The sequence below is a fragment of the Salmo trutta genome, chromosome 12, assembly GCF_901001165.1.
Source record: "Salmo trutta chromosome 12, fSalTru1.1, whole genome shotgun sequence".
Lineage (NCBI taxonomy): Eukaryota > Metazoa > Chordata > Actinopteri > Salmoniformes > Salmonidae > Salmo > Salmo trutta.
In genome coordinates this window covers 30,625,716-30,652,405 of record NC_042968.1, presented here as the reverse complement: position 1 = coordinate 30,652,405, position 26,690 = coordinate 30,625,716, and the positions used below count along the sequence as shown (strand labels likewise).

At 44.5% G+C, this 26,690-nt stretch overlaps 1 protein-coding gene across 4 annotated transcripts in view; it reads right to left on the bottom strand.

The window, feature by feature from the left end:
• LOC115203335 (protein unc-13 homolog C) overlaps positions 1-20,882 on the bottom strand; it is a 201,369-nt gene extending 180,487 nt beyond the window's left edge. For all 4 annotated transcript variants that reach the window (XM_029767944.1, XM_029767947.1, XM_029767945.1 and 1 more), the window contains exons 1-4: positions 16,443-20,882; positions 5,550-5,572; positions 4,463-4,512; positions 1,255-1,333 (exon numbers count right to left, since the gene is read on the bottom strand). In XM_029767944.1, coding sequence (XP_029623804.1) covers positions 1,255-1,333; positions 4,463-4,512; positions 5,550-5,572; positions 16,443-20,571 — 4,281 coding nt within the window. In that variant the 5' untranslated portion in view covers positions 20,572-20,882. The remainder of the gene's footprint in view (positions 1-1,254; positions 1,334-4,462; positions 4,513-5,549; positions 5,573-16,442) is intronic.
• Positions 20,883-26,690: the final 5,808 nt, after the last annotated feature.

The following is a 26,690-nucleotide window of genomic DNA, read 5'->3' as shown; positions in this document are numbered from 1 at the left end:
CTTCTGCTGATACTAATACACTGCTACTACTGCTGCGTCTACTAGTACTACTACTACTACTACTACTACCACTACTACTACACTGCTACTAGTACTACTACTACTGCTGCTGCTAATACAACTACCCCACTACTAATATTACTACTATTGCTACTAATACAATGCTACTACTGCTACTACTGCTACTACTGCTACTACTGCTGCTGCTGCAACTACCACTACTACTATCTACTATTACTACTACTGCTACTACTACTACTGCTACTACTACCACTACTACTACTACTACTACTACTACTATTACTGCTGCTGCTGCTACTACTACTACTACTACTACTACTACTACTACTACTACTACTACTACTACTACTACTACTACTGCTGCTGCTGCTGCTGCTACTACTACTACTGCAACAACATCTAGTACTACAACTACTATTGACTGCCCTACTACACAAGTATTACTACCTACTGACTGAACTAATAGAGAAACCATCCTACCAGGGTTGGGTTCCATTACATTTCAATTCATTTAATTTAGGTGATTCATTGATATTCAAAACTAGAAAAATCCTTATTGAACGTAAATAGGGACTGAATTGGAAAGGAATTGGCGCCAACCCTATCCCAGCATGGTAGACTGCACTAACACATTGTGTCCCCCAAATGGCACCCTATTCCCTTTACGATGCACTACTTTATAGTTCACTATAAAGGGAATAGGGTGCAATCTGTGATGAAGCCATTGGTAAGACTGTAGACTACTCTACCACATCATTAATATTCCATAAATTGCAATAAAGTATGGGCCTCAGTTGTCTGGGCCTCACGATATGTTCACATAAAGCAAACTGTACAGTCCCATCAATATGATGAAACACGCTGGCGTTCAATAACACTGCTCTCTCTTTCTCCACTAACTAACTGTAGGATGACTTACGACAGGCTAGCAGTTAGATTTCACATCCGATCCGTTCCAAATGGCACCCTATTCCCTTTCTAGTGCACAACTTTTTACCAGGGTCCACAGGGGACCGGTCAAAAATAGTGCACTATGTAGGGCATAGTGTGCCCTTTGGGACACACTCATACTCATACAACACAGCAGACTCCAATGGCAGGCAGGGGAACAACAACACAACCCCAGCTTCTCTGGCTGGTGCTGTCGTTTCTGTAATGTAGAAACAGTCAGACAGACCCACCAACCTGCCATAATATAACTCACACAGAACCTTGTTGAGGCAGATAACTCACCAGGTCTCGGACAATAGGTAAGGTCCTCTTGCGGCGTAAATCTGGCATGCTGTCAATGCCATAAAGAATGCAGCCAGCTCTGTTGGAAGCAGACAGGTTTAAGGCCTATTAATATCATAATAATGCCGTGTAGAGGGGGGCACTACCAGGCTAAACAGGGGAATGGTGATTTACAAAGGCTGGCTAACACACAAGTCATACCTCAAGCTCCTTTCTCTCGCTACAGGTTTCCCTGCTACCCTGCCTGACCAGAGGGCCCAGGCTAGGGATATTCTGACCAGGGATATCCGATCTCTCTCTATCTGTCTCTCTATCTGTCTCTCTATCTGTCTCTCTATCTGTCTCTCTATCTGTCTCTCTATCTGTCTCTCTATCGCTCTCTCTGTCTGTCTGTCTGTCTGTCTGTCTGTCTGTCTGTCTGTCTGTCTGTCTGTCTGTCTGTCTGTCTGTCTGTCTGTCTCTCTCTCTCTCTCTCTCTCTCTGTCTGTCTCTCTGTCTCTCTCTCTGTCTCTCTCTCTCTCTCTCTCTCTCTCTCTCTCTCTCCTCTCTCTCTCTCTCTCTCTCTCTCTCTCTCTCTCTCTCTCTCTCTTCTCTCTCTCCTCTCTCTCTCTGTAGTGTAGCAGACACATTCAGCAGGTGAGAGGAGACAGTTGTCAAAACTGACAGGACACTACTGTGAGCTGGCGAGAGCAGCTTTAAATAGTAATGACCAGGTGTGTGTGTGTGTGTGTGTGTGTGTGTGTGTGTGTGTGTGTGTGTGTGTGTGTGTGTGTGATATGTTAATGTATGAGTCAATGTTTCTGTGCTGAAACAGACTTGTTAATGTTTGTCTGTCTGTGTCCGTGTGTGCATTCATGTGTGTGGTGCAACTAACTCTCACAGTCTCACGTGAGAATTAAATGTTCATCCATGTTTCTGAGAGGCTGGGTGGAGAGAGACTGGGGGAGAGTGGCTGGGGTAGAGATACTGGGTGGAGAGACTGGAGGAGAAGGGCTGGGGGAGAGAAGTTGGGGGAGAGAGGCTGGGTGGAAAGAGACTGGGGGAGAGAGACTGGGTGAGAGAGGCTGGGTGGAAAGAGACTGGGTGAGAGAGGCTGGGTGGAAAGATACTGGGGGAGAGAGACTGGGTGAGAGAGGCTGGGTGGAAAGATACTGGGGGAGAGAGACTGGGTGAGAGAGGCTTGGGAAGAGACTGGGGAGAGAGACGGTGTAGACAAAGACTGGAGCAGAGAGGCTGGCTGGAAAGAGATTGGAGGAGACCAGCTGGGGGAGAGAGGCTGGGGAGAGAGGCTGGGGAGAGAGGCTGGGGAGATAAACTGGGGCGAGAGACTGGGGAGAGAGACTGGGGAGAGAGACTGGGTGGAGAGAGACTTGGTGGAGAGAGACTGGGTGGAGAGTTACTGGGTGGAGAGAGACTGGGTGGAGAGTTACTGGGTGGAGAGAGGCTGGGTGGAGAGAGGCTGGGTGGAGAGAGTCTAGATGGAGAGAGGCAGGGGAGAGAGACTGGGCAGAGAGGCTGGGGTAGAGAGGTTGAGGTAGAGAGACTGGTGGGAGAGACTGGGGGGAGAGACTGGGGGTGAGAGACTGGGGAGGAGACACTGGGGGGGAGAGACTAGGGGAGAGACTGGGGAAGAAAGGCTGGGGGAGAGAGGCTGGGTGTAGAGCGACTGTGGGAGAGAGGCTGGGGGAGAGAGACTGGGGAAGAGGCGGGAGGACAAAGAGAGAAGCTGGGCCACGTCAGAGTCAGGGACTGGGCTGGGGGAGAGAGGCTGGGTGGAGAGAGAAAGGGGGACTGGGGAAGGCTCTAAAAAGAGCTCTTACTAGAGCGTATGTATTATAGATTTTGTGACAGCCTTAACAATGGTTTTCCCCTGACAATAACTATCTAGAGCACCCGTTTTGATTTTGGGACACAGCCAATGACTTCCTGGTGTAAGTAAATACTGTATAACTGAAGTTGCTAGTGCCTCTCTAGTTAAGTATAGGCTAAGTGGAGTGAAGTTTGGACTGGCTGTCTGAGGGTGGGGATGGAAGGCCTGAGGGTTCACAACCAAATTACAGCTCTCTCCCCCAAAGCTCCGATGTGTTAATCAGCTGCCCACAGAGACATTAAGCAGTCTGCTTCAGCACAGAAACAATGACTCATACATCAACACACACACATAGAGAGAGAGAAACACAGTCAAGCAAGCACACAGCACAAACAAACAAACTCACAGACCCACAGTATATCAACACACATACTATGTGTGCAGTATGCCAGCCAATGACGGAATGAGAGAGAGAGAGAGAGAGAGAGAGAGAGAGAGAGAGAAAGCTGACGGGTGAATAAACTGAATGATCTGAAGAACAAATGTACAAGTTAGGGAGAAGGAATTTTTACATTTACATTTACGTCATTTAGCAGACGCTCTTATCCAGATCGCGGAATAGAATCAAAACAGTCCTACCAATCTAGAGCAGACCCGACCCAAACCCAGACCAAGGGTTGGTGTTCTGCTAAAGTAGAACTTTATTTATTTTAACAATATAGTGTGCATCCCAAATGGCACCATACACTCTTAGAAAAAAGGCTTTCAAAAGTGTTCTTTGGCTGTCCTGATAGGTGAACCCTTTTTGGTTCCAAGTAGAACCCTTTCCATGTAAAACCTTTTCTGTGGAATGGGTTTTACATGGAACCCAAAAGATTTCTACCTGGAACCAAAAAGGGTTCTTCAAATAGTTATCCTATGGGAACAGCTGAAGAACGCTTTTAGGTTTTAGATAGCACCTTTTAATCTAAGAATGTATTCCTTATACAGTGGACTACTTTTGTCGAGGGCCCATATGGCTCTGGTCAAAAGTAGTGCACTATGGAATAGGGTGGCATTTGGGTCACCTCCCTAGATGCACACCTCTCGTAGAACATTGAAGTGCTTCAATTTATAAATTCAGTTTGTTCATGGACAGAACATTAACTGTCAACCACCGATTTGAATATATTTGCTCTCTTGTAGCTGTACGGCTGCATGGGTTGTGGAAAGAAATAACAATTTTAGCTACGCAGACTTTGGGAAACCATTCCATGTTTAGTCGATGTGAACGTCCCAAATGGTACCCTATTCCCTATATAGTACACTACTTTTGACCAGAGCCAATAGGCCTCTAATCAAAAGTAGTGCACTATATAGGAAATAGGGTGCCATTTGGGACAGCCAGAAGTCACTCACCCTCCGACAGCCTGTAGGCCCAGTACTTTGGGATCCAGCACATTGAGAGGCTGCAGAGAGAAGAGAAGTACAACATCACACAGCTAAACATACTGTGGCATGGAACCATTCACAAACACACACACACACACACACACACACACACACACACACACACACACACACACACACACACACACACACACACACAGCAAACACACACACACACACACACACACAGCAAACACACACACACACACACACAGCAAACACACACACACACACACAGCAAACACACACAACAGAAAACAAAAGCCCAATTTGGAAAAGTACTGTCCATCTGGGGGTCAGATCAGGACAGAAGTATTAAAGAAATAAACTACAGAGGGAGGAGAGGAGAGTCGAAGCTGTGTGTGTGTGTGTGTGTGTGTTTGCTGTGTGTGTGTGTGTTTGCTGTGTGTCTGTGTGTGTTTGCTGTGTGTGTGTGTGTGTGTGTGTGTGTGTGTGTGTGTGTGTGTGTGTGTGTGTGTGTGTGTGTGTGTGTGTGTGTAGAGGCTGAGTAGAGTACAGGGGCAGGGAATGGAGATCCCCCTCAGGGCAAGTTGAGAATTATTCCATTTCAATGTGATTTCCTGAGCTGGTATTCAACAGTAAGACAATAGAATGTGTCGTTCGTGGTGCTCAGGGCCACAATTTGTTTTATAACACTTCATCCTCTCTGATCCCTTCCCCACCTAAACACAAACACACACACAAAACAAACATACATTTGGAAACGGACGCAAGCACACACAGAATCGACGCACACACGTGCACACAGACACACAGATAGACACACACACAGTACTGAATACAAGACGTTACCACCCAAATCATTCAGAAAGAGAAGGGATAGAGGAACATAAACAATCAACAGTAAATGTCCACAAGGCACATGTAGCACTTTCAAATGCAACTATGACATGGTCACACACACACACACACACACACACACACACACACACACACACACACACACACACACACACACACACACACACACACACACAGATGGAAGGAGGGAAGTCATGTGGGTCTACATGAATTTGATTAAACAATGATTTTAAACCTTGTTGTGTGGTGGAGGTTTTTCTGAAAAGAGAAAGAAGGAAAGAAGCACAGGAAGTTAGACAGGAGCTTCTTAAACAGTCTGAAACTAGATACAATAATACAGTACATGTGGTTCTGTCTCTAAATACATACAGTATTATACATGTGTACAGTCCCATAACTAGATGCAATACCATGTGGTTCAGTCTGGTCTCTAAAATGAGTTCAGTTCCTTACAGAATAGACATAGTACTAGATACAGTACTACATATAGCACTATATGATCCAGTACTATAGATGTGGTTCAGTTCAGTCTCTTACTACAGTACATAGATACAACCATATCTGGTGGTGGTCCTGTTGCTCAGTTACTAGAGCTTTGTGATTTATGTCTATAAATGAAAAGTCCTCTACAAATGCAATTTATTATTATTATCATCATTTTTATTATTATCATTAGCAGCAACGCCAAGGTCGGAGGTTCAATTCCTGCAGGGGTCACAAACGCATAATAAAAATACATGCACTCACTGGAATGGAAATCCCTTTGGATAAAACATCTGCTAAATGATATTGGTATACAGGGATAAACATATTTCAGTACTATAGAGATGTTTCAGTATTTTTTACTTCAGTTTTTCCCAACAAATGTATACAGACAGAGTCAGTTTGTGCCGGAGGGATAGTAACTATGAATAGACACATACGGTACTGTAACACAGTGAAATAATCCAGTTTCTGCCCCATACAATGTACAATAGAAATACCTATGTACAATATACTGAATTAGCTGGAGTCACACCAATGTACAATGTACTGAATTAACTGGAGTCATACCAATATGCAATGTATTATATGGAGGAATGACAATACAATACACTAATACATGGACTGATACTGTAAGTTATTTAGCAGATGTGAACTCTGTTAGATATGGAAATTCTGTTAGATATGGTGTTGATGATAGTGTTTTTAATAATGCAGTGCACTGCATATTTAACTGACAGAAAATGATTGGCGGTGGACAGCGATACGCTAACCCAATGATAACTTTTATGTCTCTCCATAACCCTAAAGTAAACTACAAACTTCCTTTAAATAAACAGGGCTACAGCGGACAGTGTCCTACATGTTGAACCGTTGATGATAATGTTGTAGTCTTAAAGAGATAGCGCTACACAGTACAGGGCAGTGTAATGACTTCACTATTGATCTGCCACTGATAAGTGTCAGCATAATCAAGATCAAATACTGCCACACATAAAAAACAACACTTGTGATATACTAGGACTAAGTCCTCCAGCAACATTGACAGAGAGGTAGTGATACATTGTTGCATCCCATTGCCACCCTATTTCCTATATAGTGCACTGCTTTTGGTCAGGGCCCATAGGTGCCAATTGGGATGCAGTCACTGTGTGAACTAACATTGTTTACAGAAGGCAGGGCAGCGCTAGCTGCCACTGAGAGACCTCTGTCATCACCGTACAGGAAACCCCAGACTCTGAACACACTAGGAAACTAGAGATCAGGAAAGAGTTCAAACATAACAATGGAAATGCCATGGAAATGCCACACACTTGTCCCTCATGGGGGATAGATCAAAAATCTCCATAAAAGTTAGCCTAAACATTTAAGCTATTGTTTAATTACGTGTATTTCACACTATGTTGGTAAAAATGAGCATACAATGTTTGTATGTGTGTCAACCCCATTACATGTTAATGTCATTGTCACCAATCAACTGCATTACATATAAAAACGACTGCAAATACCACCACCAATTTCTATATGGCTAGCTTATCGAAACGGGAGTCGGCATTTAGCATGTTTTTTTTCTAAACCTGAAAAGACAACTTCTAAATATTATGCAGCATGCAAATCAGATTTTATAAACCATATTGTGGGCCTGTTAGAACACGTTAATCATTACAGATTTGACTAATATCCACTTTGTTAATCATCTTTTTTGAATGGTTGCCAATGACAGCATCCTTGTTCTATCCCCTATGGTCTGCCTTCCATTGATCTTTTCAGCACATGTAAATAATACATTTTAAAACAACCTGCTAGCCCCAACACTGGACTCAATGTACCTCTTTAGCCATGTTAAGATCAGTGAAGCTGCTATGATAGGTACAGCTACTGTAACATAGGAAAAACGAATGCATGTCTGCCAAGTATACAGGTACAGCTAAGATACAGTAGGTGCAGCAAATCTAGATACAGCTAAAATACAATCTGTCTAGCAGCAAATCTGGAAACAAATCACAGCTAACATAGGTTCAGCTAAGATGCAGGACATCTAGGTGCCACTAAAAGCTAAGGGAAATCTGGGTAAGTTCGAGCAAGTTCCGGCTATGCCACTGAGACATGTAATACAAAGACGTTTTAAAAGGGTATAAAAAAGACCCACATAAATCACTGGAAAGGAAACAAAACATAATCGATTTTTAAGAGGAAAGCTGGTTATGTTGTCAGCAACCTCATTGAGATAACAGTAAATCCAGCTAGTCAGATGCAGAGGAACAGAGGAACACTTATGGTCACACAGGGCATTGATCTGAAGTCAGTGAAGCAACTAGTCTGCTGCAAGCTAACAGTTTAACTAGGAGGCCTAGCAAGCTGCAAGCTAACCATCACCAAGCACGACCCCTCCAAACACCTCTAATTGTATTCGTTACGTACACAGTTTACAGCAGGCATAAAAGGTGCAGTGAAATGCTTGCATACTAGCCTCAACATTGCAGTACAATAATAATCAAAAGTCACAAAAAAATAATTAGAGGAAGGTAGCATGCATAGTAATAAAACAGATATGTACACAATAGGATATACAGTATACATTATGAATATGCTAAGTATGACTGTGTTACAAATATAAAGTGGATAGTGTCTTGGTCGCACAGTGGAATAAATAGACTATAATACAACAGAGCATGGTCATGGAGGGCATTGATCCAAAGTCAGTGAAGCAGTTAGCCTGCTGTGAGCTAACAGTTTAACTATGAGGCCTGCAAGCTAACCATCAACAAGCACTGACCCTCCCCTGCAGGCTAACAATACAGTATGACCAGCAGCAAGCCTTCTGCAGGCTAACAATACAGTATTACCAGCAGCTAGCCTTGATGCAGGCTAACAATACAGTATGACCAGCAGCTAGCCATCTGCAGGCTAACAATATAACCAGAAGCTAGCCTGCTTCAGGCTAGTAATATAATCATGTACTGAAGCTCTTCCCATTAGGAGCCTTAGGTTTTACGCCAAATTCTCCATCCCACACCCACACAATTCCAGTCATAGATTTAAAAGCATTGGATTGGTTTAAAAATTGGCTGGAGGGAGTCCATGACGGGAAGTGTGCAATTCCACACTTCAGAATAGTCTGCTGCAGGCTGACAATATAAATAGGTAGGCCTACTGACCCCTCCCACCAGGGTCTGTGAGGCCAACACACAGATAATTCGAAAAAGTAACAGAGAGAGGGGTGAGAGAGGGAGGAACTAGAATAGTAGAGGAAGAGAGAGAAGAAGGGAGCGAGGGGAGAGAAGAGAGAGAGAGGACGGAAGTGAGAGAGCGGAAGAGAAAATAAGAGAAAGAAAAGAGAAGAGAGTTCTCTCATGACTCATCACACGTTCTCACGCTGATGACATTAAACATAATAATGATATTACAGAAACCATGATAAAACAATGAAACAGATTCAGTGCACCATTGCATTAGTTATCGCTGGCGTACCGGACACCACCTTGTGGGACCTTCCGCACAAGGCAGGAGGTCCCACAAGCTCTGGGGACCATTGCACCTGTCATCAATGTCATTTTGACAGTAACCCTCCAAAAAGTAATTCATCAACTTTTTACTTTCCATGTGTACTAGGAAGCTAAGTGTTTGTTTCTTGGGCTTCAGGAATGTGATTGAAAAAGTGCCTCAGGCCTTGAAAAGAAAGCATTTAAATGACTGCGAGTATAAGGGGATATCGGTGAACAAATGTTGTGGTCAAGGCTACGACGGTGCCAGTACAATGAGTGGAGCTTACTCAGGTGTTCAAAAGCTCATTTCAGACCAACAGCCTAATGCTTCTTAGTAGTTCTTTATGAGTTTTAGCTTAGAAAACAATCTCGCCGCAGTAGTAACAGTTACAGGGAGAGTAAAAACAGCTTGATTGCCATAGCAACATCAGGTAAACTGCAGGGGGGAGCGGTGCTTCAAATACAGCAGTTCTGCAACAGCTTTAATTGAGCCTCTCATTATCCTTAATTGCCGGCCTCAACACGTTATGAAAAGAGATTCACTGTATAGGAAGCTCTGGGGACAGTAATCTGGATACTGGACAGTCAATAAATTGTCAGATGCAAACAAATTATCATCTTTAGCAGACAACAGTTCTTGAGGGCTTGAACAAAAAAAGCGGTTTGCGATTTCATTCGTACTAGTGAACCTGCGTTTGAGTTTTGGGGTTTCAATATCAACAGTCCCTTATCTCTGGTATACCTTCGCATGCATCATTCAAGACTAAGTTGAAATTATGTGCAGCACAATGGAAATACAGAATAATGGAAAATGTCTCAGGAAAGACTGTCTAGGTTGGCAATACTCAGTATGGAAAGCAGTCCACAACCTGGACATACATGAGTAAAAACATTTGCACACAAATAAGGAAGACTTCAGGAGATCAGGGGAGTGTTTCAAGTTAGATTTAATTAGATTTAATTTAATTTACCTTGAATATTGCAGCCCATTTGTGTAGACTATTAGCCAGACAAAACCCGCTGAGTTCAACAATAAATAGTGGCTGAATTTATCCTCAAGCTGACAACTTTTTTCCTCATTGTTAGGCTATTTTATGTGTAATTTGTATCAAATATTTTTTATAAATAGCAGCTAAATATGGTATATAGCTATAGACAGTACACTGCATAAGGAAACAATCCCTAGTAAGCTAGTGTTTTGAGGGTGATTGACTGCATTATTTGGCATCAATAGACTGGTTTTACGCACAACTACTTCTATCCAAGCTGGGAGAAAGAGCGAGGACGGCTCATGTTCTGCAGGTTCAAGTAGCCTATACAGGACAGTTATATTGGTATCTGATTAGTATGCTGTGGCATCGAACAACTATCTTACAATCTGAAATGTTAGAATTTCCAACTTTAATTACTAAACAATTAATTACATTATTTCCACCAGCCAGCAGTCTAAAAATGGCAGCATTGCGATACCATGCGACACCATGCATAGCTTTGTGAAATGTTAGGTTTAACATGAGAAAGTGTGTGGGGGGGGGGGGGGGGACTCCGATCTTGCAGGGTTCCAGAGAAACTGTGTTATGCCAGTGCTAGTTATGAACAGTAGTCACGCCCTGTCTGTCTGAAGGCTTGTAGGATCTGTGGAGTGGTCGAACATGGCAGTAGTGGCTATGTCCATAAATCTGTAGCTACTAAAAATGTAAGTGGGGCCTGCCCAGAATCAGTGGTTTCCCATAGGCTGCAGCACTCAAACTCTCTGCATCATGTAACACCATCACTAAAGGAGTCCAATTGCCTTTGGGATGCTTCCTCCTGTGTTGTGGCTGTGGCAGACAGAGGCAGGGAGACGGACTCAAAGCCTCAGCCATTTCCAGTGAGAGAGAAAGACAGAGTCAAAGCTATACAACCATTTTCCAGGAAGGGAGTGAGAGAGACTCAGAACTACAGCCATTCTCAAGGAGGGAGGAAGACGCTCCATGTTAGCTCAGAATCCCTGTCGATAATCCCTCCCACAGCCTAAACCACTGGAACGTCTGCTGCCAGGGACAGACTGGGACCAGAAATCCAAACATACTAGCCCATTTTTACTGTGACGCCCCCATTATTAGCCAAATAATGATCATTCTGCGCATAAAAACCCAATTTTGACCGGCCCACTTGGCTATAGATGGATCAGTCCATCTGGCATTTGCCTGACTGTCCTATGGCCAGTTCGTTTCTGACGACTACAGATCTGGAGCCAGGGCAGAGCCACAGAGCCAGTCAACTGAGAGTATTGGTATTTGAACAGCAATCTAGGCCCAGAGTTAGTAGGACCCCATCACATGAATTAACATAACAACACAACTCCCTCTCCTGCTTTCCTTTTTAATGCCACTTTATTTGCATTTTTTAGACACTCATAGAATGTGGCACAGTGTGCCAGGACCAGGGTCTGCCTTTCTCTGCCTCTCCCAGGAGAAACCATCCGCAGCCAACAGTGGCAGCAGTAGTAGTAGAAAGAGGCTGCAGTATACTACCATACAAAACTCATATAAATATTTTAAGCAAGGCTGACCTCTTTAGAGAATACCCTTGGGAGCCCACATTAGCATCTCAATACAGTAGTGGTAGCTGTAACACTAACACTAACAATAACTGTAGCTGTAAGTAGCTGTATTCATGCATATACAGTATAGTAGTAGCTGTAACACTAACACTAACAATAACTGTAGCTGTAAGTAGCTGTATTCATGCATATACAGCATAGTAGTAGCTGTAACACTAACACTAACAATAACTGTAGCTGTAAGTAGCTGTAGCTGTATTCATGCATATACAGTATAGTAGTAGCTGTAGAAATAAAAATAGATTAGGCTTTTAGTAATTGCAAAATACATTTTACTTAGCAATAGCAAAATAATAAACTATAGCAAAATAACTAGCAATGACGAAATAACAAGTAATAACAATAGCAAAATAACTAGCAATGACAAAATTACAAGTAATAACAATAGCAGCAGCATTAGCTGTAGCTGTAGCCATATCTGAACTGGGTAAAATACAAGTGTCTAATACTTTACAATGCTTGAGGTGTGTTTGCTTTAGCTTGCCTTGTAATGAAACCAATTACTAAGGAATAGTGTCGAAGTGCAAAGCACGCCCCCCTGCTAAAAGATCAAGTCTTTAAAAATATGTACTGTATGTATTTATATTTAATATAATGTATCTATAATAAAGGGGTATGTTGTATCCTACATACCTTACCTAAGATATAGGTGTGAGAATGCTGTATCCATTAGCCTATACTGTATATTTCAGTTTGTTGTATCCAATATACTGTGTACATGATTTACTGCTGTATCTGTGCATGCTGTGTTTGTATGTGTGTGTATGTTTGTGTATGTATGTGTGTATATGTATGTATGTGTGTGTGTGTGTATGTGTGTGTGTGTGTGTGTGTGTGTGTGTATGTGTGTGTGTGTGTGTGTGTGTGTGTGTGTGTGTGTGTGTGTGTGTGTGTCTGTGTGCGTGCGTGCATGCTGTGCTGTGAGTGTAGCCGTGCACTATAACTGCAACCACATGTAGGTCAAGAGCTTGTTCACTTTAAACAAGAGACAGGCTATTCCCCTGGTCCCGCCATAGCTCTGATTTAAAAGCTTTCTTCATTCCACTTAAAACAGTTCATTGTTTGCTTCACTAAATCAATAATAACCACTTATACAGACCGAGAAATCATTTTTCTTTGGCGATATGTTTGTCTAATTAAGCTTGCGGTTTTGTCTGCAAACCTGAGCTGCAGAAAAAAAGCATTATTCCAGTAAGTGTAATCAGATTCACTAAATCATGTTTTTGAGGTGTAACAAAACAAATCTAATATTCACCTTAATCAAAATGAGCATTTTTAAGCGAAATAATAATATAATTTCTGCAGGTTTCATGAGATTCCAGCCATAGTCTAAGGTATACCGGCTGATTCATTTAGCAGATCCCAAAGGGGAAATGTAATAGCAGAGCAATAAGACAAATCATATTTTGACATTATTATCAAACTCTTAAAAGTGGGTCAATGTTCCACTAAAAGCTTTGATGGAATTCACAAGAATAGACCTAGTTCACTAAATGGAAAGGGTAATGTGGAGAATAGACCTAGTTCACTAAATGGAAAGGGTAATGTGGAGAATAGATCTAGTCCACTAAATGGAAAGGGTAATGTGGTGAATAGACCTAGTTCAGCTCTCCTTGGCCAGCTCTCCTGCTATCTCTCTCAGAATGACCTTCTTGATCCTAATCAGTCAGGTTTCAAGACTGGGCATTCAACTGAGACTGCTCTTCTCTGTGTCACGGAGGCTCTCCGCACTGCTAAAGCTAACTCTCTCTCCTCTGCTCTCATCCTTCTAGACCTATCTGCTGCCTTTGATACTGTGAACCATCAGATCCTCCTCTCCACCCTCTCCGAGCTGGGCATCTCCGGCGCGGCCCATGCTTGGATTGCGTCCTACCTGACAGGTCGCTCCTACCAGGTGGCGTGGCGAGAATCTGTCTCCGCACCACGTGCTCTCACCACTGGTGTCCCCCAGGGCTCTGTTCTAGGCCCTCTCCTATTCTCACTATACACCAAGTCACTTGGCTCGGTCATATCCTCACAAGGTCTCTCCTATCCTTGCTATGCAGACGACACACAATTAATCTTCTCCTTTCCCCCTTCTGATAACCAGGTGGCGAATCGCATCTCTGCATGTCTGGCAGACATATCAGTGTGGATGACGGCTCACCACCTCAAGCTGAACCTCGGCAAGACGGAGCTGCTCTTCCTCCGGGGGAAGGACTGCCCGTTCCATGATCTCACCATCACGGTTGACAACTCCCTTGTGTCCTCCTCCCAGAGTGCTAAGAACCTTGGCGTGACCCTGGACAACACCCTGTCGTTCTCCACTAACATCAAGGCGATGACCAGATCCTGTAGGTTCATGCTCTACAACATTCGCAGAGTACGACCCTGCCTCACACAGGAAGCGGCGCAGGTCCTAGTCCAGGCACTTGTCATCTCCCGTCTGGATTACTGCAACTCGCTGTTGGCTGGGCTCCCTGCCTGTGCCATTAAACCCCTACAACTCATCCAGAACGCCGCAGCCCGTCTGGTGTTCAACCTTCCCAAGTTCTCTCACGTCACCCCGCTCCTCCGCTCTCTCCACTGGCTTCCAGTTGAAGCTCGCATCCGCTACAAGTCCATGGTGCTTGCCTGCGGAGCTGTGAGGGGAACGGCACCTCCGTACCTTCAGGCTCTGATCAGGCCCTACACCCAAACAAGGGCACTGCGTTCATCCACCTCTGGCCTGCTCGCCTCCCTACCTCTGAGGAAGCACAGTTCCCGCTCAGCCCAGTCAAAACTGTTCGCTGCTCTGGCACCCCAATGGTGGAACAAGCTCCCTCACGACGCCAGGACAGCGGAGTCAATCACCACCTTCCGGAGACACCTGAAACCCCACCTCTTTAAGGAATACCTGGGATAGGATAAAGTAATCCTTCTAACCCCCCCCCCCCAAAAGATTTAGATGCACTATTGTAAAGTGGTTGTTCCACTGGATATCATAAGGTGAATGCACCGATTTGTAAGTCGCTCTGGATAAGAGCGTCTGCTAAATGACTTAAATGTAATGTAAATGTTCACTAAATGGAAAGGGTAATGTGGAGAAAAGGCCTAGTCCACTAAATGGAAAGGGTAATGTGGAGAATAGGCCTAGTTCACTAAATATAAAGGGTAATGTGGAGAATAGACCTAGTTCACTAAATGGAAAGGGTAATGTGGAGAATAGACCTAGTCCACTAAATGGAAAGGGTAATGTGAGGAATAGACCTAATCCACTAAATGGAAAGGGTAATGTGGAGAATAGGCCTAGTTCACTAAATGGAAAGGGTAATGTGGAGAATAGACCTAGTTCACTAAATGGAAAGGGTAATGTGGAGAATAGATCTAGTCCACTAAATGGAAAGGGTAATGTGGAGAATAGGCCTAGTCCACTAAATGGAAAGGGTAATGTGGAGAATAGACCTAGTTCACTAAATGGAAAGGGTAATATGGAGAATAGGCCTAGTTCACTAAATGGAAAGGGTAATGTGGCTCCAGGCATTGTAAACACCCACCACTTGAATTTGAGGTTTAGGTTTTAGTTCATATTTCTAAGCTGTCAGAAACAGTGCGTTCTTTTGCTTTCATTGTCTGAATATCCCTGATGGTCGATGGTAATGGATGGAAGCCATGTTGTTCGAGTCTGAGCTAATCTGATTGCATTGTTCCCTGGAACATGGGTGTTGTACTGTTTTAGATCCATAAAATGTTCATGAGGAAGAGATATACTCACAAAAATCAGACAACTCTCCAACTGAAAAAAGACCCTTGCATTCTAAAATAAAAATCCATCAGTTTAAGTCAGCTATAAAGTGCTGCACCACAAGGATTATGTTATACATACCTCTAACCCTGACACTAACCTTGCCCACCTTCAAAGAAAACAGTCGTCCCTTCATATTAGCATCAAGCCCAAAATCAATGACCAATTCAGCAAGATGCCAGGAGCAAATCAAACAGTCAAAGTCAACCTAAAAGTCCCTGAAATCCCAACACCAGTGGAACAGACGCTGGGGTTTCCAGGAGCTCAGAGCATACATATTCCACTACAGGCCCCAGTCTGATCCTCAAGGATTCTCTACCAACTGACACAAATCATTCCACATCTCAACTCAGATAAATGTCTGTGTTCAAATCTCATGGATAAAAGTCAGATAGTACAGAAACATATCTATTTTATAGTGCATACTTTACATGCTACTGTACTGTTAACTGTATGACTGATATCCACAGTGAATAATGTAATGACTTTGTTATTACATACATACCATAATGTGAACCTTATGACCTGAACTGAGCAAAACTCTGAGTAATATAGTGTAACCCTTTCTGCACTACACTGGTACAATGCCAAAGATGAGTAAAGAGAGAAGATAAAGTGTAGCAGCCTGGTCCCAGATCTGTTTGTGCTGTCTTGCCAGATCCAAATGTCAAACTTGGCATGACAACTACCATAGCAGTTGGTTATACAGTGCAAACCAGATCAGGTTGTAATGTGTAGTAAAGTGTAGTAAAGTGAAGAAAAGTGAAGTAAAATGTAGTAAAGAGAAGGTACCTCCAGCCAGGATCTGCTGCTGCAGCTCGTCCATCTGCTTCCTGTAGGCCCTCAGCGCAGCCTCCTTAAACGTAGGACGGATGCGCTTTTTGGGCGGAGTCTCTGCAGGCATCTCCTCCTTCTCCGGAATGTTTTTGTTCTCATCCTCTAGGTTTTCTGTCCTCTCTGACGCAGACGCTTTGGAGGCCTCCTCCATCTCATCCCCCTCTTCCATGTCCTCCATTAACTCCTCTTCCTCCTCCTCCTCCTCTTCTTCCTCCTCGTCAGGCTCCTCTACCTCGACATACTCCACCATGGCTTCATACTCTGCTGTGTCCTCTGCCGTGTCCCCGGTCATGGCATCATCAACGTAATCCTCACTGTACTCCTCGTCGTACTGCTCGTCCAGGCTACAGTCATACTCCAGAACGACTGCAGCCTCCTGGGTGGCCTCAACATCCTCAGAGTCCTCGTAATCCTGGGTGGTAGCCTCATAGTCTTCAGAGACATAATCCTGAGAGGCATCAGGATCATAATCCAGTATGGGCTCCTCAAACTCCTCTGTCTCTTCTGTGTCGTTGGCGTTGGACCGGTTCTCCAGGTTGGCCAGGACCTGCTCCATCACCCCGACATAGGCAGTCTCATTGTCCTCCAGCTGGTCACCAGCGTCAGCCTCATCTTCATCTTCAGCCTTGTAGACGAAGGAGTCTGAGTCGATGGTGGTGCTGGAGTCGTTGGCCGTGGAGGTGGACAGTGTGCGGAAGCGGCCCATGAAGGAGCCTGAGTCTGGGGGTGGCTCCGGGGGAGCGGCACTAGGTGGAGGGCCTGACTTCCACACCACCTCCAGGGCTGATTTTGCCTTCTTCAGGGTGGAGCCAAACCCAAAGCTGAAGGACGGAGCTTTGTCGGTGAGGTCGATGCTGAGGCGGCTGCTCCAGGACTTGGGCACCTCCTCTACAACTTTCTCAGACCGGATCTCGCTTTGGCTACGGTACATGGTGGATGACTTGGTCTGGCTCGGTTGGAAGCTGTGTTTGACATCAAGCTCAGGGAATGTTTGGGTGGATAGTTCAGGGGCTTCTTTAGCTGCCATTTTAGGAAGCGTGTTAGATGACCCTTTAGGGACCATTTTAGGTGTCTCTTTTGGACTAGTTTTAGAAGTGTCTTTGGGAGGTGTTTTCACAGCCTCTTTTGGACTTGTTTTAGGAGGGTCTTTGGGAAGTATTTTCACAGCCTCTTTTGGACTTGTTTTGGGAGTGTCTTTCGGACTTGTTTTGGGAGTTTCTTTAGGGCTTGTTTTGGGAGTGTCTTTCAGAGGTGTTTTAGGAGCCTCTGTATGAATAGCTTTAACAATTTCTTTAGGAGGTGTTTTAACATTCTCTTTAGGAATCAATTTGGCTGTTTCTCTTAGTTTAATAGTTTGAGCAGCCTCTTCAGCAATTGATTTAGCAACCTCTTTTGCCGGTTTAGAAGTCACTTTATAAATAGTGTTAGAAACCTCTTTAGAAATAGTTTTAGCAACCTCTTTAGGAATAGGTTTAGCAACCTCTTTAGGAATAGTTTTAGCAACCTCTTTAGGAATAGGTTTAGCAACCTCTTTAGGAATAGTTTTAGCAACCTCTTTAGGTGTTTTGGCAACCTCTTTAGGAACAATTTTAGCAACCTCTTTAGGAATAATTTTAGCAAGCTCTTTAGGAATAGTGTTAGCAACCTCTTTAGGAATAGTTTTAGCAACCTCTTTAGGAATAGTCTTAGCAACCACTTTAGGAACAGTTTTAGCTAACTCTTTAGGAGGTGTTTTAGCTTTAGGAGCTGCTTTAGAAGTTTCTTTAGGAAGTGTTTTAGCAGTCTCTTTAGCTTTAGGCTTATGGACAGGAGGTGTTACAACAGGTTCTTTCGCTACAATAGGGGCTGTATAAAGAGTAGTAGGGGGAGCACTACCAAGCCGGGCACTCTCCAGTCGGTTGATGTCCAGCAGGGCGGTGTCCAACAGAGTGCTTTCCACCATATCCAACATGAAAGTCTCCTCCCCTTCAAATGCCAGGTCCACCTCCTGACACTTGGTGATGTTCTCAGGGAAGCCAGGGATGGCAGCTGGATCAAAGGGGCTGCTGACCTCAGACACCATGTTCTGCTCTGTGGAAGCGTCCAGCCCAGAGTCTGCTCCCTGCTCCAGGTGAGGCCAGTCCTTCCATGGGGAGAGGTCTCCCTGCAGAGACAGCTGTGAGCCGCTGTAATGGCTCCTATCCCCAGACATGCAGATCAGCCCATTGCTCACCCCACTGTCGATGGTCTCGGTGGTCTCGGCCTCGTTGGGCTCGGCGTACGGAGGGTTCTCCTGGCTGAGGGTCTGGCTGGCGTACCACGATGACGCCATGTCCTCCTGCTTCCTCTGCCACAGCTCCTGGTCTGAGGAGGATAGTAGAGAGCTGCCATTGGGCCGGCTGAAGTACTGGCTCTCTGAGAAGTCTTCAGAGTAGGACTGGCAGAGCTTGGAGCAGTCAGACTCGGAGCGGCTGAGCTTGGGGGTGGAGTAGTCACTCTGAGAGAGCCAGCCAGGGGTGAGGTCACCATAGTAGGGCTTGGAGGCTTTGTCAGACTCATCATAGGAGTCATCAGCGTAGTGAACTGAGGCAGAGTAGCCTGCCTCATCCGCAGACCGGCTACCGTGCTCATGGTGACCATGCCTCTTTTTATCTGCTTTATGTTTGTGAACAGGCTTAGACACCACCATTGCATATTTGTTCCTGTTTAGTTCATCTAGCTCCTTGTCACTGTCCATAGAGTCCCAGTCATCACTCTCAGCTTTGTCCTTGGCTGAGACCTTAATGTCCATGCTCTCGTAGGTTTGAGAAGAGGACATTGCTCCTTTATCTTTCTTTTCCTTCACGTCATGAGTTGTTAAGCTATCAGTGGATACAGATATACCAGTCCCCTTCAGTTTGTAGCATTTTTTCAAAACTAAATCTCTATCTGAGGGGGTTGAGAATATTACAATAATAGGCCTAGGTTTTGCATTGGAACATTCTCTTTGTTGCCCTAACCGATGGGCTAGCTTTATTTTAAGTGTTTTATGTGCTTCCACAAATCCCATTTTGTCCTTTAGAATGTGATAGATGAGACTCTCAGTTTTCTCCAGCTTCTCCTCAGGGACATTTATGAACCTCAGGCTGGCCTTGTTGGCCTGGTGGCTGACCTGCTTGATATAGTCGTGGATGTCTCGCGTCTCTCTCCGGGACTGGACGAAGCCAGTACGCAGTTGTTCGATCTCGGTCTGCACCACCTCCACGCTGGAGGAGATCTCATCGATGGAGTTCTTCAGGGCGTTGACGTGTCCCCTGAGCTCTGTAAGCTCTGTCTCGATCTGGCTGATGCCCTGCAGCTCCTTAAAGATCATCTCCATCACATCCTGGGTTTGGTTGATGCAGCCTGTTGAGCTGGAGCCGGCTTCTAAGGCAGAGGTCGACTTCTGCTGCCTCCCAGCCCGGTCCAGGGACTTGCTCCGGATACCCAGGGTCTTCCTCCAGTTGCTCACCTCGGAGTCCGAAGACACGCACTCCTGACTCTTTTTCCATTTCCTCAGCTTGCGTAGCGCGCCAAGTCGGAGAGTGTGCAGACTTGAGCGCTCCACCCTCTCACCTTCTGAGCTGCCATCGGAGGGCGCCAGACTAATGAGGCTCTTTCTGTTCCGTCTCACTGGCATGGTGTGAGATTTCTGCTCATCGAATCTACGCACAGGTTTGGCCTCGCTCAGGGAGTCAGAGTATTCGCTATTGATGGAGAGGATCTCCTGGAAGATACTCTCATTATTGTTCAGCAGAAGAGCGTTTTTCGGGAGTCCGTTCGCTATCGCTACACGGTAACTGAAAGTCGGTGAGAGAGATGAGCAGTCGTTTTTTCCGTTGTCTAATTCAAGAGAGATGTTACGTGCCGAAGAGCATTTGCTGATTTTTTTCACTGTGGTTTTCAGAGTGGTGGAGAGTGTCGGTGTCAGGTTACCTTGGTCACGCAAATCAGTGGTGGTCAATTTGGGCTCTTTATTGTTGCTACTCTCTTTCTTCTTTGTGGGATTCGCCAATTTCTTTGTAAACATTCCTTTGCAAATCTTCACGATGTAAGATGATAGGGTCTGGAGCAGGGCAGAAACCATGGAAGGCAATGCTTTGAGAGACGTCTATTAAAGATGCAGTGGAGCAGCTCTGCTTGGGCTGAGGAGCCAGCGGTGGAGGAGCCAGCGGTGGAGGAGCCAGTGGTGGAGGAGCCAGCAGTGGTGTTGGTGGTGGTGGTGTTGGTGGAGGAGGGGGAGGAGGGACGGTGGAGGGAGCGTCAACCCCCAGGCAGACACACAACTCTGACAGGCCTGCTTAGATGAGCTTGTGTCAAAACTCCAACTCCGTATATCCGAGTGGGGGACGGGAATCACTGTGAAATCCACTGGCTCGCCACAGGACCAGACGCATTGCTCTGCAAAAAGAGAGAAACAATGGGAACTGTTAGTAAAGGCATAGAATAAAGATACTGTAGCATATAGATACTATAACAGAGATACTCTAGCACATTGGAACTATAGAACAGATGTACTATCGCACAGACATAGTTTAGTTTATGATACTCTAGCACATAGATACTCCAGCACACACATATGTACTAGCACACAGATATACTAGTACACAGATATACTAGCACACAGATATCTAGCACACAGAGATACTAGCACACAGAGATACTAGCACACAGATATACTAGCACACAGATATACTAGCACACAGATATACTAGCATACAGAGATGCTAGCACACAGAGATACTAGCACACATATATGCTAGGACACAGATATACTAGCACACAGAGATACTAGCACACAGATACACTAGCACACAGAGATACTAGCACACAGAGATACTAGCACCCAGAGACACTAGCACACAGAGATACTAGCACACAGATACTTTATCCTCAGATAATATAGCACACAGAGATATTAGGATTGCACAAAGCAAGAAACAGCAATGTTGTTATCATGAAGAAGGATTCATCTGATATCATTGAGGTGAAACCCCGCGCAGTGATCCACACACAAAAATCCATAATATCTACAGTTTCACACTGGGAAAATCGTCACAGGCTCCATGTGGACCGTCAAAGACTGCAGTAGGGATGGGATTCACACAAGCCACAACCAATGAGTATGCTTGATTTAATTTGGGTAAAATAAAGTAATAGGTCCATGCATCACAACAAAAATCAATTTAAGTGGACTGTCCACCATTAGAATCTTCTGCAAGTGCTTTTATGGTGAAGTGTGCGTGTGTTGTGTGTAGTTGTGTGTATATATATCTGCATACATGTGTGTATGTGCGTGAATGCGTATCTTGCATGTGTGTTTGCGTGAATGTGTAGGCTATGTGTGTACTGTATGTGTATGTGTACGGATTTCTCACTGTCAATAGAGCCAATGGCCACATTGATATGCCTCCTTTTTACAGCAGGAGGCAGGCTATAATTACTTCAGTAGTTAAAATGCTCTGATACACCACATCATACACACACACACACACACACACACACACACACACACACACACACACACACACACACACACACACACACACACACACACACACACACACACACACACACACCACACATCATAATGCTCCAACACACAATGTCCCCACATACTGCGGTGGAGGCCCGGCTCTCTTGCTCACCCAAGGTAAATACACAATTACACTCTAACCACGCTCTGACACTGTGTTAATCAGGATAAAATAACTAGCTATATTTTATTCATCTCAAATTAGAGACTCAGTGAAATGAGTGGGTCTGAACCCAGTGACTGGGTCTAGATAGTACTGAGTATGCATGGTTTGATGTGTTTGATATAGTAACGTCATTACTCCATGACCCAGATCAGTCCTGGTACCTCTACTGGGGCAGACTGAGATATGTCCTGTTTCTGACCCATTGCACACCATGCCCCCAGAGGCTGGTGCTTTCTATTCTGGCTCACAAAGATCGCTATTATAGAAAGGTATGGGGGAAATATTGTACATATCATCGTTATTATGATTTACATTGAAATAACAGGGCTGAGGGCTTTAGCTAATAGTAGTGCAATAATAAGGGAATAAGGGAATAGTGTGCCAGTTCAGATTTACCCCAGAACTGTGGGATTAGGTGCCCTGACTGAGCATCACAGGGATGAACCCCAAAGCCTCTCTCTCTGGATGGTATTCTGAAATCAGATCCATGCGCTTATCTTGAGTTTTCACTTAAGTCTCCCATTGTCCCACATCAACGCATGCCTTACGCGAAGGTCCAAATTGTGCACGCTTATCTCAATCCCGAATCAGGCCCCCCATGATTTGCTACCTGTGAATGGCTGGCGAGGGGTGGCTGGATCTGATTGGCTAGCTGTGAGCAGCTAGCTAGGAGTGGCTGGATTCAATTGGTTGGATGCGATTGGCTAGTTGTGAGCGGCTAGCTGTGAGCGAGTAGCTATGAATTGCTGGATGTGATTGGCTAGCTGTGAACGAGTAGCTTTGAATTGCTGGATGTGATTGGGTAGCTGTGAGATGTTGGTTGTGATTGACTGTCACTGGCCAGGAGAGGCAGCCAGTGAGAGCGGACAGTTGTGGAGTGTAAGCCGGCAGCTGCTCCACATTAGTTCAGGGGTTTAACCACTGATGCATTCATAGTCTTATGACCACAGAGACAGACTCTCTCTCTCTCTCTCACACACACACACACACACACACACACACACGCACACACACGCACACACACGCACACACACGCACACACACACACACGATGCTCACGTGAAATGGGCTGTGAAACATAGCATCAGCGTTAGCCTTTACTGATGGGCTGTGACTGTGAGCCAGTAGGTCTAACAACATGGGCTGGGTCGCTTGGCTTCAACAACAGACCATTTTGCATTCAACAGGCATGCTACTTTATATGGTGATAGCTAGCAGATTCTTTCAGATGTGACTTTCTCAATGTGCTTTTCAATGTGTACTGAACAGAAATATAAACACAACATGTAAAGTGTTGGTCCCATGTTTCATGAGCTGAATGAAAGATCCTAGAAATGTTCCATACACACAAAAATCTAGTGAGCGTTTCTCTTTTACCAAGATAATCCATCCACCTGACAAGTGTGGCATATCAAGAAGCTGATTATACATTACACAGGTGGACCTTGTGCTGGGGGCAATAAAAATACACAAAATACAATGCCACAAATGTCTCAAGTTTTGAGGGATTGGCATACTGACTGCAGGAATGTCCACCAGAGCTGTTGCCAGATAATTCAATGTTAATTTCTCTACTATAAGCCGCCTCCAATGACGTTTTATAGAATTTGGCAGAATGTTCAACCGACAACGTGTAACCACGCCAGACCAGGATCTCCACATCCGGCTTCTTCTCCTGCGAGATTATCTGTGACCAGCCACCTGGACAGCTGATGAAACTGTGGGTTTGCACAACCAAATAATTTCTGCACAAACCTCTCATCTGCGTGCTCGTCGTCCTCACCAGGGTCTTGACCTGACTGCAGTTTGGCTTCATAACTGACTTCAGTGGACAAATTCTCACCTTCGATGGCCACTGGCACAACTGCATTTTATCGATGGCAATTCGAATGAACAGAGATACTGTGACGAGATCCTGAGGCCCACTGCCGCCGCAATCACCTCATGTTTCAGCATGATAATGCACGGCCCCATGTCGCAAGGATCTGTACACAAGTCCTGGAAGCTGAAATGTCCCAGTTCTTCCATGGCCTGCATACTCACCAGACATGTCACCACCAATTGAGCATGTTTGGGATGCTCTGGATTGGCGTGTTCGACAGCGTGTTCCAGTTTCCGCCAAAATCCAGCTTCTTCGCATAGCCATTGAAGAGGAGTGGGACAATATTCCATAGGTCACAATCAACAGCCTGATCAACTCTATGTGAAGGACATGAGGCAAATGGTGGTCACACCAGATAGTGAATGGTTTTCTGATTCAAGCCCCAACTTTTTTTTAAGGTATCGGTGACCAACAAATGCATATCTGTACTCCTAGTCATATGAAATCCATAGATTAGGGCCTAATAATTAATTTATATTGACTGATTTACTTATATGAACTGTAATTGTTGAATGTATCGTTTACATTCTTTTCAGTGTATTTAGTAACGTAAGGAGCTAAGGAGCCTGGTGTAGGGATTAAGTCTCTGTAGAAAGAACATATAACCTCCATTTAAAGTCTCTGTAGGCTACAAATACAGCCCACATATTGCACATATGAACCCTTGCAAAAAAGAAACATTTTCCGTTTAGTAAAATGTTGGTGATATGACATATTTCTAGTTGTATAGTCAATATAAGTGTTGATATTACAAAGCTACAGCCTGCAACTAGAACCTCAGAATGTGTCATCCCTAATATAATATAAAGGGAAACAACTGTCATTACAGATGTGTACTAAGATCTGTTACAGGGTGAGTCCCAAATGGCACCTATTCCCTATATACTGTAGTCTGCACTACTTTTAATTAGAGCCCTATGGTATGCTATATAAGGTATATGGTACCATTTTGGATGCACACACAGTGCTGGGCTGTGACTGATTGACACTGCTCCTTCTCCAATGTAATGTGACTGTAATGCAATTGTCTTCTCTGAGAGGTCAGGGTTCTCCTGTTCTCCAGGGCTCCGTCCCACACGGCCCCCTATTCCCTACATGGTGCACTACTTTTAACCAGGGCTCTGATCAAAAGTAGTGCACTATGTACGGAACAGGGGGTCATTTGGGACAGAGCCCTGTTCACCACTCATCTGTGGGATGTTCTGCCTGGACTCTGGCCAGATAGACCTGCAGTCCAGGGCTCATTTTCCAGACCCAGATTAAGCCTATCACTCCTGGACCTCAAAACACTCACTGTCCCAGGAGGACCACTTTGGAAATAATTGTTTTCATTAATACGTTCATGTGCTATCCTCAGGGACTGGGATAAAATAGTCTGCACTTATCTTTCTTGTTATGTACGTATTATTTTTAACCCCAAATAACATAGAATACAATCACATATGTATTATATTCTATTCCATAATATTCTATTCTATTATTTTCTATTCTATTCAATCTGTTTACTGGACTGTTCTAAAGTGGAATTAGCCTTTATATGGGTCTTTATGAGAGCGCAAAGGGTAGGAGAAGGGAAGAAAATCTGATCTTTACTATAGGTAGCCAATCCCCAGGCCACACTACCACAGCATGCCATACCCCTGATCTATAGCTTCCCAATCATCAGGTCCGAAAGTGAGCTCCAGGAAGCCAGACAGAGATAATCAAGACCTCAGTGTGAGTTTATGAACTGACACCAAAACCAAAGATTAGACACGTAGCTATCAACACTTTGGCTGACAGACGTGGTATATCAGACCATATACCATTTATTTTTACTGCCAATTACGTTGGTAACCAGTTTATAATAGCAATAAGGCACCTCAGGGGTTTGTGGTATATGGCCAATATACCACGGCTAAGGGCTGTATCCAGGCACTCTGCGTTGCATTGTGCGTAAGAACAGTGCTTAGCCGTGGTATATTGGCCACATACCACACCTCCTCGTGCCTTATTTATGAATTATAACGCAGTCTGCTTTAACAAGTCTATTTTAACACAGTCTTTTTAAAAACGCTCTATTGTAACACCATATAACTTAACACTATCTATATAATCAAAGCCTCAGTGTGACTACTCTGACCGTTGTGACTACTCTGACCGTTGTGACTACTCTGACCATTGTGACTACTCTGACCGTTGTGACTACTCTGACCGTTGTGAGTACTCTGACCGTTGTGACTACTCTGACCGTTGTGACTACTCTGACCGTTGTGACTACTCTGACCATTGTGACTACTCTGACCATTGTGACTACTCTGACCATTGTGACTACTCTGACCGTTGTGACTACTCTGACCATTGTGACTACTCTGACCGTTGTGACTACTCTGACCGTTGTGACTACTCTGACCGTTGTGACTACTCTGACCATTGTACTTTGTCTCAGGTACTTTGTTGTACTATTCTGACTGTTCTTTGACTTGTGACAACACTGGAAATACTGTACTGTTAGTCACCGGGTAAACAAGATGTATTTTTTTCTAAACTATCTTTAGTAACTGTACCCTCACTATTGTGACTAGTTTGACTTAGTGGATATTGTAACTGTAGTCTGCTCTGACTGTGACTACTTTGACTTAG